This window comes from Elephantulus edwardii, unplaced genomic scaffold, assembly GCF_000299155.1.
Source record: "Elephantulus edwardii isolate Elephantulus edwardi_28Jun2011 unplaced genomic scaffold, EleEdw1.0 scaffold00003, whole genome shotgun sequence".
NCBI classification, from domain to species: Eukaryota; Metazoa; Chordata; class Mammalia; order Macroscelidea; family Macroscelididae; genus Elephantulus; species Elephantulus edwardii.
The window spans coordinates 32,507,658-32,523,633 of record NW_006399753.1 but is presented as its reverse complement, the minus strand read 5'-3'; the positions used below and the strand labels follow the sequence as shown (position 1 = coordinate 32,523,633).

The following is a 15,976-nucleotide window of genomic DNA, read 5'->3' as shown; positions in this document are numbered from 1 at the left end:
TGCTATGAGTCGCAAGCGACTCAACAGCACGTAACAACAATAAGAACAACGCAAATCACTATTTTCAATTGTTTGCTGTGCAACTAAAAGCTGGACAATGAAGAATAAGAGCAAAGAAGAATGAATGTTTTTGAATTGTGCTAGTGGAGATGAGTATTGACTATATCATGGACTACTAAAATTACAAGCAAATATGTTTTAGACAAAGTGCAACCAGAATGCTCCTTAGAAGCAAGGATATTGAAACACCATTTCACATGCTTCAGACATGTTATCAAGAGGGGCAAATCCCTGGAAAAATACATCATTCTGGAAAAGGTAGGGGGTTAGAGAAAGAAGAAAACCCTCAACGAGAGGGATTGACACAGTGACTGTAGCAATAGAGTTGAACATGAAGGAGATTGTGACAATGGTGGAGGGTAGGGCTATATTTATAGGGTTGCTACGAGTCACAGTTGACTCGACTGTATATCACAACTGTATGGATAAGAAGACAAAATTATGAAAATTCCTATGATACTGAAAGCAATCTATAAATAGGATAGAATCTTTATTCAGAACTGATCATCATTCATCAAAGGAATACAAAAGAATTTTAAATAGAAAAGAAAAAGATCTTGGATAAGTAAAACATCACCAAAAGAAAAAAGAATAAACTTTACATTTCATAGCAAAATCTACTACACAGCCATGGTAATACAAAAGACTTCTACTGGTATATATACAAAGACCAGATAAATAGAATTGAGAACCCAGAAGTGAATCCATCCACCTGATTGCTGACAAAAAGTGAAATCCAGTAAGTAAATAAAAAGATAGCATCTTTAACAAATAGTGCTGGCAAAGCTCCATCTCTAGTTGCAGGAAATTGAGACGAGATCAATACTAAATGTCAAATACAAAAACTAACTCAAGCCCTAGGCATAAAGTTGAAAGCTCAAAAGACTATTAAATAAAATTGTGTGATAAATTTGATGGTGAAAGTTTATTTATGGCACAAATAGACAATCAAATATAACCAAAAAATGCACAACCAGCAGAGGATGAACAAAATAATTAGGGCCTTCTAAAAAGTAAATTCTTATGTGCATCAAAAGTTTTCTCCAAGAGAGTAAAAAAAGAACCTACAGATCGGAAAGAAATATTTGGCACTGAAACATTTGGCAAGGGATTCATCTCTGAAATTTATAGAATATTCAACACCTCTACAAAAAAAAAAAGCAAACAGTTCAATAACAAAATAAGCAGAGAACAGGAGAAGATTCTTCACCAGCCATCCAGATGACCCACAAACATGAAGAAATGCTGAAGACAGTGACCCTGGTGGTTTTTCAGAAGCAGTGAATTACCAGGGAAGAGATTGCCTATCTTTCTTCCACAGAGAATCTGGTAGATTTGAACCTATGGATGGGCAGCACAACTCTTTACCACTAAGACACTAAAGCTCCCTCAGTACCTATTGTTGTTGTGTGTGGTCAAGTTAGAACCAACTCATAGCTGATCTTACAGAAGGTTTTCACAGGCAGTTAAGAGGATGGGAGGAAATTGCTCATTCTTCTTCTGTGGAGCAGCTGGCAATTTGAACCAGGTGCCTTTGAGATTGCAGTTTCTCAAAACAATGGGATATCATATCACTCCAGCAACAACAACAAAGTTTAATTAGATAGCAAACAACAAATGCTGGACAGGGTACAGAGAGATTGGATGTCTCGTATACTACTGGTGGGCTGTGAAATGGTACAACCACTGTGGAAAGCAGTTTGGTATTCCTTAAAAGGTTGGAAATAGAAATAACATTTGATTCTGCAATTCTTTCCCTAGGTTTATATTCTAAAGAATTAAGATGTGAGATATAAACAGATAGAATGCATAGCCTTGTTCATTGTAGCATTATTTATAATATAAGAGATGGAAACTACTCAAGTGGTTTATCCATCAGATAAATGATTAAAGAACTATGAGTCATTCATGCAATGAAACACCATGCAACACTAAAAAACAAACATTCAAGATACCATGCATGACATGGTGACCCTAGAAGACTCTATTCTGAGTGAAACAAAATAGTAACAAAAAGAGAAACATTATATAAGAGTATTAGCATAAAAAGCCAAAGATGTGTAGGGGGGGGGGTAAACCCAAGAAAGGTTTATGCATAGATAGAAAATGGCAAAAAACAAAGTCTCAGGAATTGACAGAATACCAATTGACAGATTTCAACAAAAAAAATGCAGCTTTGGATGCACTCACTTGGTTGCGTCAAGAAATCTGGAGGACAACCACTTGGTCAACTGATTAGAAGCAATCCATATTTATCCCTATTATTAAAAAAAGGTGTTCCAACAGAGTGTGTGAATTATCGAACAATATCAGTAATATCACATACAAGCAAGATTCTAATGAAGATTATCCCAAAATGATTGGAACAGTACTCAACAGAGATCTTCCTGATGTGCAAACAGGGTTGAAAAGAGGCCATGGCACTAAGGACATTATAGTCAATGTTAGTTGGGCTTTAGGTGAAAGGAGAGTGTCAGAGAAATGTCTATTTGTGCTTCATTGACTATGCAAAGGCATTTGACTGTGTGGATCACAACAAATGGTGGCTAACTTTGAGAAGAACAGGAAATCCAGATGACTTAATTGTGCTTGTGTGAAACTTATACTTGGACCAGGAAGCAGTCCTCAGAACAGAGAAAGGAAACACTGCATGGTTCAAAATCAAAAAAGGTATACATCAGGGATTCATCCTATCTCTATTCCTTTTCAATCTATACACAGAACAGGTCATTTGGGAGGCTGGACTTTATAAATGAGATGGAATGTGGCATCAAGATTGGAGGAAGATTTATCAACTACTTGTGCTATGCAGATGACACAGCATTGCTAGCTGAAACCAAAGAGGACTTGAAACATTTTCTGGAGAAGATCAAGAACTGCAGCCTTCAATATGGATTGAAGCTCAACATCAAGAAAACAAAGACCCTCACCACTGGGCCAAATGGCAGAATCATGTTAGATGGAGAAGAGATTGAGATTGTTAGTAGTTTCTGCTTGGTTGGCTCCACAATCAACACTCTTGGTACCAGTAGCCAAGAAATCAAAAGACAATTTGCATCAGAAAAGTCTGCTGTCAGAGACTTCTCTAGAGTACTGAGGAGAAACAATGTCAGTGTAGAGACTAAGGTGTGCCCTGATACATCAATGGTCTTTGCAATTACTTGCTATACATAAGAAAGCTGGATAATGAATAAGGATGATAGAAGAGGAATTGATGCCTTTGGGTTTTGGTGCTGGAGAAGAGTATTGAATATAACAAGAACTGACAAGAGAACAAACATATCTGTCCTAGAGAGGGTAAAACCAAGCTCTCCCTTAAAGGCAAGTATTTTGAAACTCCATCTCACATATATTGGGCATATGGCCAGGAGGAACCAGTCCTTGGAGAAGGACATCATGCTTGGAAAGGTGGAGGGATAGTGCAGGAGAAGAAGACCCCAGATGAGATGGATTGACACAGTAACTGGGATAATGAAAGTAGGTGTGTCAGAGACAGTGAGATTGGCTCAGTATAGGACAGGGTTCAGAGCTAATTTATATAGAGTCACTGTGAGTTGTAAGCGACTTGACAACACATAACAACAGAATCATTCTTGGGTGGTTGCCAAGAATGAGAAGGGAGGGAGACGGGAATGAAAACTAATAAGTAGATAACGTTGTTATGTGCAGTCAAGTCAGAACTGATTCACAGCTGACCCTCAGTAGGCTTTCAGAAGCTGTAAATCACAAAGGAGGAGAATGTTCATCTTTCTCCCGAGGAGCAACTGGTTGCCTTTACATCAGTAACAGCTCCTTGTCACTAGACTATCAAAGCTGGTGACATGAAAGGAAATAGATATTAAGAGCATGATCAGTAAAATACCACTAAAGAATGGGGAGACATTAAAAAAAAAAGTATTGAAAGCTTAACGGAAATCTGAATTGCAGGGAAGGCCTGGGCAAAGTGAGACTACATTGTGGATACTGATGTAATTTTATAGAGCAGGATGTGAAATCTGGTTGCATGAAAAATGAATTTGCTTTGTAAGCTTTCACTCAAATCACAATAAAATAAAAGAATACTGTTAATTTTGATGAACACTAACTGAGACTGTTCAAGGAAAATTCACTAATTAAGGAAAATACAAGAAAAAATGATTAAAGTTTTAAGAAGTAATACCAAAGGACTGAGGTTTCCACCTCATTGCGCTGAAGGTTTCTTGAGAGTGAAGTTGGCTCTTTGATCTCATTTGTATTCCTCCATATAAGTTTTACAAATAATAGATATGAAAAAAAATACTTCCTGAATTGAGTGTTGATATGGCTACAAAGAAGAGACTTGGAATGTATTAGCAGGATTTAGATTGTACTTTAAGAAGTAGTTTTTTATTTCTTAATTGGACAATTTAAACAGATCAGGGCTATTCTTTTCCTGAACATTTAAAAGAAGTAGACAGATAATTTTTTTCTAAATGTTTTGTGCTCTTTTGTTACACAAAAGGGGAAATAGACCAGAAGATTTTTTTCAATACCTCTTGGAGCCATATAATTATTTTTACCTTTTATATAATAGTAAAGAGGCTATCACATTAAGATGAGTAACTAAACCAATTCATTGTCCACACTTATCCAGAGTGATTTTTCTAAATTGCAAATCTGATCATGTCATTTCCCATTTAAAACCCTTCAGTGATTCCCTATTGCTATCAGAATGAGATCTAAATTCTTCTTACTAGTTTCCTCATTGTTATCTTGCCCAGGCTTCCAGGTCTCACCTCCTTCCCAGCCTTACCCCACCTTCAACCTGTCAGAGCACCCTTCTTCCAATTTCAGGGTGCTTCTTGGAGGTAAACATGGTGAAGCTTCATCTTTCATACATGTAGCCAAGTAAGGCTATTCCTTAGAAAGGGACATAGTGCTTGGAAAGATGGAAAGTCAGCAAAGGAGAGGAAGATTCCAAATGACACGAGTTGACATGGTAACTTCTTGTGTGTAAGAGATGATAAAGTGTGACACAGGATAGGACAGAGTTCAGGTTAGTTGTTCATAGGGTCACTATGCCGTGTACTGAACTCTATGTTACCTAACAATAACAACAACAACAACAACTCTGTATTCTCTGAACTTTCTATGTTTCTCTTTGGGCATTTACGTTCTTTCAGGCAGGATGTATTTCCCATCAGTCCTTCATTTGGCAGTGTATTGTTTGCACTTCAGTTGAAAATATTATAAAAATTAAAACATATGGGAGAGTATATAGTACACAATAGACGAGCACATTCTGGTGGCCTAGTGGTAGGAAGCTGTGCTGTCAACCTAAAGGTATGTGGTTTGTATCCACTAGCTGCCTGCAGGAGCAGCTCCTCTTCCTCCTGTGTTATTTGGTGCATAACAACATACAACAGTTGACAATGATCACCCATTTAAACTGAAGAGATTTAACACTTTGCTGATGAAAGATAATTAACTAATGGAAAATTATCAATGCAATTTTAATGCTGTATCTATATCCCTTCTAGCTATTTTCCAAGAAATAGGCACAGTCCTCAAAAGAATGACAGTTCTCAAACATGTTTTTACACTTTTACTACATCCATAAACAGCATATGTATCATCATTTCTTTTTTTTATTTTATTTTTTTTTCATCATTTCTTCAAAAGTAGAAAATTCAACTCATTTTCTTTGAATCAAAACTGACTCATGGTTGACCCTTCCGCATGTTTTCTGAGGCTGTAAATTGCACAGGAGGAGAATGCCCACCTTTATTCCTCAGAGTAGCCGGTGGATTCAAACCAGCTGCCTTTGGGATGGCAGCACAACAGTTTACCCACTAAGCCACCAGAGCACCTTAATAATATACATAATAGTACAAAATATTAAACTGAAAGGAGATGAGTTTCCTAAATATTTCTTTGGATTTCTTTATGTAAGTAACAAAAATTAAGAACTTGACTTAGTAACAAGGTAATAAAGCCTTAACCACAAACAAGAAGTTGGAAAAAAGAGTATAGCTAGCTATTTGCTTTAAATATTAATAAGTATGCATGTAACCTTACCCATTTATAAGGTCATAGATGTGGTAAGTTGCTGTGTAAGAGTATCTCCAAAGCTGTCAGAAAGAAGAGAGGCAGTGACAAATTACCATTTGAAATAAGCATTTTCTACAATATAGAAAGATTAACATTATCCACCACCCTTCTGGCAGTTTGTTGTAGTAGGTGGTTTGCATGCTGTTGTGATACTGAAACTGATCCCACTGGTAGGAAACTGCCAGAAATTCAAACTGGATTCAGAAACAGTCATGGAATGGCCTTGATGATGTCATATGGAACTTAGTTAAAAGCAAAGAATATCAGAAAGATGTTTACTTGTGTTTTATTGACTATGCAAAGGCATTTGACTCTGTGAGTCATAATAAATTAAGGCTATCATTGATGAGAATAAGAATCCCAGAACACTTAACTGTGCTCATGAAAAACCCTATATCTACACCAAGAAGCTGTGGTATGAACATAGCAAGGGAACACTGCATGGTTTAAAATCAGAAGAGATGTACATCAGGGAGGTATCCTTTCTCCATATCAATTCAATCTCTATCATTGAAGAAGCCGCACTTTAAAAAGAATTTGGCATCAGGATTAGAGGAAGACTCATCAAAACCTACGTTATGAAGATGATAAAATTTTGGTTGCTGGAAATGAAGAGGACTTGAAATACTACAGAAGATCAAAGACTACAGCCATGAATATGGATTACGTCTCAACATCAAGAAAATAAAAATCCTTACGAGAGGACCAATAGGTAACACCATGATAGAGAAAAGATTAAAGTTGTCAAGGATTTAATTTTACTTGGATACACAGTCAACATCTATGTAACAGCAGCCAAGAAAGTGTCACATTGGGAAATTCTGATGTCAAGGACCTCCTAAAGTTCTAAAGAGCAAGGATGTCAGTTTAAAGACATTGGTGCAGCTGATCCAAGCCGTAGCTTTTTAAATTACTTGTTATGTATTATCTGAAAGTTGAACAATGACTTGGAATGATCGAGGGGAAACACCCCTGTATATTTTTAAATTATGATATTGGAGAATAATACAGAATATCCCATGGATTGTCGAAAGAACAAATATGTTTTGGAGAAAGTATGAATGGGGTGTTCTTTAGAAGTAAGAATGGTGAAACCTCATCTCAGAAACTTGGGCATGTTGCCAAGAGAGATCAGTTCTTGGAAAAAGATGTTATGCTGTGAAAGTTGAAGGGTCAGAGAAAGAAGAAAAAGTCTACTAACCAGGGCAAGTGTTGCAGTGAGTGTAGCAATGGGATTGAATTTACCAGAGAGAGTGAGAATGAAGCATGTCACAGACACTCTCAAGTATGCTTCAATTCCAAAACGTCATTGAGTTTTACTGTGGTCCTTTGTACTGCTTGCCCAAGCTCTAACAGTACTCTCATCAGTGGGTCCACCCTCAGTCCATAAAAAGTACATCCAAGAACGCTCCCTCATATGAAAATCTTTTATTTGACACACTCCACCCTAGGAAATTTCCATTTATTCTTTACCTCCATTGACGTGAAACCACTATGGCTTCCAGGATCTCTAGACTAGCTTGCACTTGGGTAATTTATTTTCAAATTGACCACAATAATTTCATTCAACATTTAGTTTAATTTGGTTATAAATGATTTTGTCCTTTTGCTAGTATATCAAAACAAAAAGGGAAAACTTTTGCTGTTGAGCCGATTTCCTCAATTGTGACTAATAGTGATCAGATAGGACAGTGCTAAACTGTCTCATGAACTTTCCAATTTTTATTGAAAAAGACAACTTCTACTCTTGTGGCTAGCAACTGATTATTTTAATCAGGACTTTAAATTCATTTTTGCCAGTATAATGGGGGAATGTAATGTCTGCATCATTCTGAGAAAGGAAAAAAAAAAAACCCAAACAAAAACCCACAGTGTGAGTTGTTGAGAATACTTGTAAACTAGTAAAGGGAGCTCTGGTGGCTAGTTGCAAAAAGCTGTGATACAATCTCAAAGACACAAGGTTTGAATCCACCAGCTGCTCTGTGGGAGAAGGATGGGCAATCTCCCCCCCTGTGATTAACTGCCTCTGAAAACCCTTGAAGGGTTAGCTATGGTCAGTTCTCATGCATTAGTACTCAAGAATTACAACAGACTTTAGAAGACAGAAGTCTAAAACCTGATTCTTTCACTACTGGATATGTATATCTTGTTTGAGCAAGTGAATAAATTATGCTACTCCTTGAGTTGTTGTCCATTTCCAGCAATAACAACCTTTTACCAGGTTAAAATATGTGCTAATTCATTAAATTGTGCATGATAGAAAATAGCGTTAGGATAAAAAGATAAATCTCCCATTTCTGGTACATATTAGTGGTCCCAGTAGAAAGTAATCTATGTTAGGTTATGATGATCAAACAGGAGAGCCAAATTCTAAATCACTTACACATGTTTCAATTAGCTTCTTGAGCTTATCAGAACCTATATTAATGTCTTAGATGTTTATAGGTAAAGATATATTATTATTTACTTTGATTTTTTGAAAGACCCACCTATGGATTAATAGAAGAAATAATCAGATATACTAAAAGAAATAGTTTATTAAAAATACCTTTGAATAATCACTTTCTAGGTATGCAAATTGTCGGTCAGGTGATAAGCCATAATTTGAAGCATTCACACTTTTCTGAAATTATAATAAAGAAGTTGTTTAGAGAACAAAATAAAATAAAAGAATCATGTAACTTTTAGTTTTGAAATAATATATTGTGGCTATTCTTGTATATAAACGTATGATTTTACAAAGTTCTTATGTAGAACCAATTCTATGAAAAGTAATTTACTAGACTCTGTGGTGGCATAAAGCTACACCCTGTGATATCAAGGAGTTTGCAAAGTTCAGTTTGTAAGTTAGTACTTTCTACTACAAGCTAAAAAGAACCATACAAGAGCTACAACTATATAGTATTAAGAGACCAATAAGGAATATGTAAAGGAATCTAAATGAGAGAATCTTTGATTCCTCATAAGAAGTGAGTAGAATCTGAGTTTGGCTTTAAAAAATAAAAATAGTAGTCTTTTCGGAGTGAATAATGTAGAAAAAATGTGAGTCCGGGAAGGTGGAAAAGCATGTGTCCATACATAATGTATATAATTTATTTTTTTAGGCATTACCTTTTTATACATGCATTTTATTTAAACCTTATAAAATATAATGAGAGATTATTATTGTTCACAGATTATGCTATAAATGAGAAGACTGATCTAAAATGAAATTGGTATAGAGTTAAGTAGAAGAACCAGGAATTAAACCAAGGTTCTCTCACTCCAAAAACTGAGTTCCTAACACTTTTTCTATAGTATTTTTATGGGAGAGAAAAGATTAGAAGTAATTTAGAACTAGGCAAGCGTAGGTCTAGTATGTCAACAAGATCATACTAATGGTGAATTGGCAGAGAGGGTGGATCTGGGAAGGCAGATTCAGACCAGATCAGGCGCTAAGGAATTTAGATTCTGTTCCTTGGTCAGTAAGGGTTGGCAAGGTTTTCTGGGAAGGAAAGTGATAATTAATACATACCAGGGTAGTGTTACTCAAAATAATATATGATTCTCCTGTTTCAATATTATAAAACACTACATTATTATCTGCAGATTGATGAAGATATTCTTGTCCTTTAAAGAAAAGGAGGGGAAGAAATCCTTGAAATGATCTTTGTTTAAAAAAAACATATTTCTAAAATTTATACATTTATTTCAGACTTGCTATGATTTTCCTGCCTGTGCTGTAAATGTTTATCAAGCTTAATACAAATTAGTAATTAAAAATAAAAACAATATCTTTCTCCAATTTACCCAAAGATGGCTTATTTCTTAGCATCCTTATTTAGAAAGTTTAGAAATAAAATTTTGTGTTGTTTGAGGTTCAAAAGCACAAACTAGTTAAAAACAGTCTTTTCCTTTTAAAAATTATGATAAAAATAGACATAAAAAACATTAATTCAAAAATTTTACAACTCAGTGACATGTATACATTCATCATATTGTGTAAGAGTCAACATTATTCCATTATCCTAAATTATTCTATAAGCCTTAACAGAAACTCAGGGTCAGTCACTTAAGCAATGAATCTTCTTAGCACAGTTCATCCTGCCTTTCTTTGCCTGATCATCACTAATATATACTAGTTTCTGTTTATTATGTGTTCTAGATATCTGAAATAAGTAGAATAATTCAATATTTGCTTTTTTTATGACTAAAAGATAGGATGCTTTAAAGGATCCTTTATCAAGGATGCTTTAAAGGTCAATCTATTTGTGACATGCATTCAAATGATTTTAAAAATAATACATGTCTTTTATAAAAATAAGTACAGTAAATTTGAGTTGTGTTACATTTAGCTTTCATTGCTGACCCTCTGGTGGGTTTTCAGAGCAGTTAATTGCATCAGAGGAGATTGGCCATCCTACATATATTCAGGGAACTATGGTGGTCTAATGGCAAGAAGTTTCACTGAAATCTTGAAGGCAAGCGGTACAAATCCACGAATTGCTTCACAGAGGAAGGCTGGACAATCTCTTCCCATGAGATTAATTAATTCTGAAAACCAGCTGGAAGGTCAGCTATGGGTAGGTTCTTGAGGGTACACAACAACAACTCGCTCTCTCTCTCTCTCTCTCTATATATATATATGTAATTTTCTGAGAAAAACAAAAATGTTCCATTTTAAGTGGCATTTTAGATATACAATTATGTCATAAATAATTTAATTTATCTCTCTATTAGAATAATGAGGCAGATTTAGTATCATCCTATTTTAAAACTCCTTAAGCAAATGTAGTATATTAAGACTTAGAGATTTTATTATTAATTGAGCTATGTCCATTTTTCAGATTATTTAATTTAACAATGAAATTTTATTTTTTGGTAAAATTCCTATGACTTCATCTAAATAGGTATCTTCCATTCTTAGAAGATATTCCATACATTTAGGTCATTTTAACAATATATCCTCAGCTTTTACACTAGAAGTCCTCTTATATCCATTGCTATTGTTCAACTTCAGTGTGGGTGGTCTGTCAAAAGTACTTTAGTGAACCCTGAATTATCCAGACAGTTGCCCCTTTTGTCTATATCATATATCAATTGATAATGTCTTCAGTTGCTGTAGGCATGTATTGATATTAAAAAATAAATTCATTGTGCAAGCACAACAGAAAGATAAGTAACTTACCTGATATCCAGTTTGGAAAAAATGTTTTATATGAATATGTTCCATTTAAAATATCCTTCAGTGTGAGTGTTCTTGTTGTACTTCCTTCATCATTGTGGACTTCATGGGAGAAAGAGAAGTATTATTATTAAAAAAGAAATTTAATAACTCAAATTACCATCTTGGTTTATCAGTTCTTTCTCATATAATGAAAATATCTACGATTATCTAGACACTTGCAAACTCCTGAGTAATTGTCATGGGTTGAAATGAATTCTCCACGAATATGTGCCATCTTGAATGCACCATCATGCTCAATGGCTTGTAACTATATACTGATATAATCTGGCAACTATATAATGATATAATCATGCCCTCTGGCCCAATCTGGTATGATTGATCAATTAGCTGTAAAGGAAATACAATGGGAAGCAACACCCTTACTTAGGCCATGCCCTGATAGGTTTCCATGGATGATATTTGCGTTACTCTGTACCTTAGAATAGAAAAGAGGAAACTCTGTATTACCAAGAATAAAGAATCAGAAGTAAAGCATATCATTTGGGCCCAGGGTTCCAGCACTGAGAATCTCTGACAACCAGAAAAGGTTGACGTTATGATAAATGAAAATATTCAAAGGAGTCTGGGGTCATTGATCTTGAAAGGTGATCAGGGACTTCCTCCAGAGTCAGCAAAAGAAAGAAGATAATCCTCTGGAGCCTGTGCTTCAGACTCCTGTTGTCCTCTCTCTCTCTGTCTTTCTCGCATTGCCACCAAATTGGCTCCAGATCATAGTGATTCTACATCATGTATTACAGGAAGCAAACTGTAACAGGAAGGCTGCCTCTCTTTCTCTGTAGGAGCAGCTGGTGGATTTGAACTACATAGACCTTTTAGTTTAGTAGCAAAACTCCCTAAGGATTGCCAGCACCAGAGCTTCTCTCAAATTTCTTCTACTGCGGGAAAAATATAAGTTTCTTTTTGTTAAATCCATCTACTTATGGCTTTTGTATTTTGGTAGCACTAAATAATTAAGACCAGATTTTATGGTGGGAGTGGAGTACTGCTTTTACAGATAGATACCCAAAATGTGGAAGCTGTTTGGAATAGGGTAATGAAGAGAGGCTGGAGGAGTTTTGAGGTGCCTAGAAGCAAAGTCCTAGATTGTCTTGAGATTTGAGGGGAGATTTGGTGCTGTGGTCTGTAGTGAGTTGTACAGCTAACCTCAAAGGCTGAGTGGCTCTGGTGACTGAAATCCATAAGCAGCTTCCTTTCATTCCCATTTACAATCTTGAAAACCCCACGGTTCTAACAGATAACACATAATTCTAGATTCACAGATCAAGAATTTTTGCCTTACATAGAATTTGGATTTGGAGTTGATTTAAGGTTTCTAAAATGATATGAAGGGAGCTCAGGTGGCCTAATTGTAAGAAATTGCACTGCCAACCCAAAGGCACATGGCTTGAATCCAGAAGATGCTCCATGAGAGAAAGATGGCTCTTTACACCCCACCCCCGCCCCAATGCAATTTACAGCCTCTGAAAACCTGCTGGTGGGTCTGGTATGAGTTGGTTCATACTTGACAGTTTACAACAATAAATAACAACAATAATCCCAAGATGATATAATGGGAGAAAATATTTTGTACATGGTAGAAACATGAGCTTTAAGGGAGCATAAAATAGAAGTAATTGTGTCCTCCCAAAATATGTGTTAATTTGAACAAGACATTATTCTCAGTCTTATGTAAAGATGTAATTTACTAGTTATATAAAGATGTAATCATATCCTAGGATGTGATATGATATGACGAGCCAATCAATTATAAGGGGATTAGGGTAGGATGCATTCTTATTATGGATAGGTAGGTTTAAGGTAGGTAGCACTCTTATTATGCAGGTTATAGCTCTGATTTCAAGGGAAAGGTGTTTGCCTACATATGACCTGCATTACTTTTTTTTTTTTTCTTACAAGAGGAGAGAAGTGAACAGAAAAGGCTACCATTGGTATCACAAAGCAGAACTGGGAGTGGAGCATGCTTTTTGGTTTGGGGTTATTTTTTTTTCCCCCTACAGATTAGTTTTTAATTCACTCATTCATGCACATTTTCCTCCAAACTCCTCTCCCAATTCACTTCATAATCCTTGTCCTGTTCCAGATTGTTAGTTTTCATGTTTAAGCATCTATTCCTTTCAGATTGTTCTTATATGCACTAGAGCGCAGTGTTCATTGTTTATTCATTCTTTTCCTGTTCTTTCCTTTCATTGCCTCATATCCATCCTACTTTTGTTCACACAGTATAATGTCCTCCAGACTCATCTATGGTATGTAGTGTTTTATGAGTTTATTGTTTTCAATGCTGTATAATAGTCTATTGTGTGAATGTACCACATGCCCTCTGGACTCAGAATTCCTTCCAGAAGAAATTTCTTGATACAGGCAAAGATGCATGTCAATGTACAGGGAGACCACCAGGGAATATTTGGCTCACAGACTTTAAAAGCTGAACAGGACCTTTCTTTAGAGCCAACAGAGAAAGAAAGCCTTACCCTAGAGTTGGTGCCCTGTATTTGGACTTCCAGTCTCCTAGATAATGAGACAATAAAGTTCTGTTTGTTGAAGCCATCCATGTGTTATTGCTATCCTATGCTATACTAAACAACTAACATTCTAAGTAACTTAGATAGGTAATCTGATTGGCTAAAAGGGAAAAATTGTAGGCACATAGATAAGAGGATAAAAGATGTAGGTAAAGATCATGATAAATAACTGAGACTTCAGCTAGTGAAAAGGTGCCGGTGATATTTGAAGAAGAAAATAAAATGGGATTCAACCAACTCCAGGGTTTGCAAAGCTACAGGTTTGACTAAAAGCGCAACCTCATAAACAATTTACTATTTCCTCACACATGATGATTTTAATTTCTACTAATTTATCAATCATGTATTCCATTTAGTCAGATAAGACAGACTTTGCAGTGAGATGTGCTACTAATCCAAAGATAGAGTCTCTCAGGCAGTTTGAAACCACCAGTGATTTCATGAAAGAGAGATAAGTAAACTCCTGGGTTACAGCCTCGAAAAACCTGCTAGAGGGTTGGCTTCGAGTTGTTTCCAACTTGATGGCATTGAGGTTTTATGTTTAAAATCTCAAGAAAGTCATTTAAGAATGCTGACAATTTCTTATCCTGGCTAAGATTTTTTTTGTTTAGATAATTAGCACACGGACCAGCAGAAAAGAAAATGACATCAATGTACAAACTATCCTAGAAATTCTGGAAGTGAAAGTTTTCTATATAAAAACTCACAAACCACAAGCAAGTTTCAAGTATATTTGAATCTTCCCAAAGAATTGTTTTCAAACAAAACTGCATTCTCAGGATACTCCAGCTGAGACATAGCACTTTCCACGCCTTCTCCTTCTTGCCCACATTTCCATCCTCCATCCTTTTCACCTTACCCCTTTTCTACCCCCACCCTTCATATATAGAATATATGAAAAATATATTGAAAAGTCTCATGCATTGACTACCATTTATGAATCTGGAATTTGCTAAGGTGAAAGCAAAAGTTGTCATTTCACCCTCTTGCTAAAATCCTCCATGATTTTCAGGCTGAAAACCAAAAATAATAATCCAGATTACACAGGTAATGATTGGTCTGGGCCAACCTATCCCTCCAGTCCCTTTCTGCTTTTATCTACTTATTTTTTTCAAGTTTTCAAACATGCTGGACTTTCTCTTCCTCAAAACTATTTCTTTCACTCAAGTATATTGCACCTTTTCCATTTTTCTTCCTTTGTCTGTGACTTCCATTCATTATGCAGTACATAATTTAAGACCACTTTCCTTTGGTTTATATCAGGCTCCCTATTCACACATTTCTTTAGTGTACAATCAATGATTTATTCATTGTAAATATCTTCTTTTAAAAATGCATGGACTGCATTTGATGGGGTACACAGGAATCTGATTGACTACATCAGTAGGAAGAATCACTGGAGAAGCTCATTATTAGCAGTAAAAACCAAGCCAGTGATGACTGGGGAACATATACTCATTTGCTCATGTGAAAGTTCAAATTGAAGCTGAAGAAAAGGAAAATAAAATCATAACAATAGAAATACAACCTTGAGTCTATCCTACTTGAATTGAAAAATCTCAAAAATAGGCTTGGGGCATTCAATACTAATAATCAAAGACCAAATGAGCTGTGGGATAACATAAAGGATGTTACCCAGGAAAAAAGTAAAAAGTCATTATAAAGACAGGGAAGAAATAAAAGACCAAAACAGATGTCAGAAAGAAGTCTCAAAATTGTACATGAACAAGCTAAAATAAAGGAAAAAAAATGCCTAAGTAAAGGATAAACAGATAATTTCAAAGGGCAAGTCCAGAAGACAAAGCCAAGTTGTAACAAACTGTGCAAGGGTAAAAGACCTAAAGAAATAGAAAATATGCCCTGTTCATGGATAGGAAGATTCAATATCGTGAAAATGACAATCCTACCAAAAAGCAATACTAGGAAGAAGGATTGGCCACCCACTTCTGAAATAGCAGGCCTCTGAAAACCCTATGCACAACAGAACACACGCAGATTAACAAAAAGGGCAACCTAGGTAGAACCATCAAGTATGGAAACACAAGGGAGGAGGAACAGCTGTTAGCAGACCCTAGTGATTGGTACATGGAATGTGAGA

General features: G+C 35.7%; 1 protein-coding gene across 2 annotated transcripts in view; it reads right to left on the bottom strand.

The window, feature by feature from the left end:
* The window catches only part of FAP (fibroblast activation protein, alpha), a 129,182-nt gene that overhangs the window by 80,977 nt on the left and 32,229 nt on the right, over window positions 1–15,976 (bottom strand). The window contains exons 3-6 of one of the 2 annotated variants that reach the window (XM_006879360.1): window positions 11,297–11,395; window positions 9,644–9,738; window positions 8,678–8,752; window positions 6,097–6,149 (exon numbers count right to left, since the gene is read on the bottom strand). In XM_006879360.1, the coding sequence (XP_006879422.1) occupies window positions 6,097–6,149; window positions 8,678–8,752; window positions 9,644–9,738; window positions 11,297–11,395 (322 nt within the window). The remainder of the gene's footprint in view (window positions 1–6,096; window positions 6,150–8,677; window positions 8,753–9,643; window positions 9,739–11,296; window positions 11,396–15,976) is intronic. The other variant, XM_006879361.1, reaches the window with a different exon arrangement.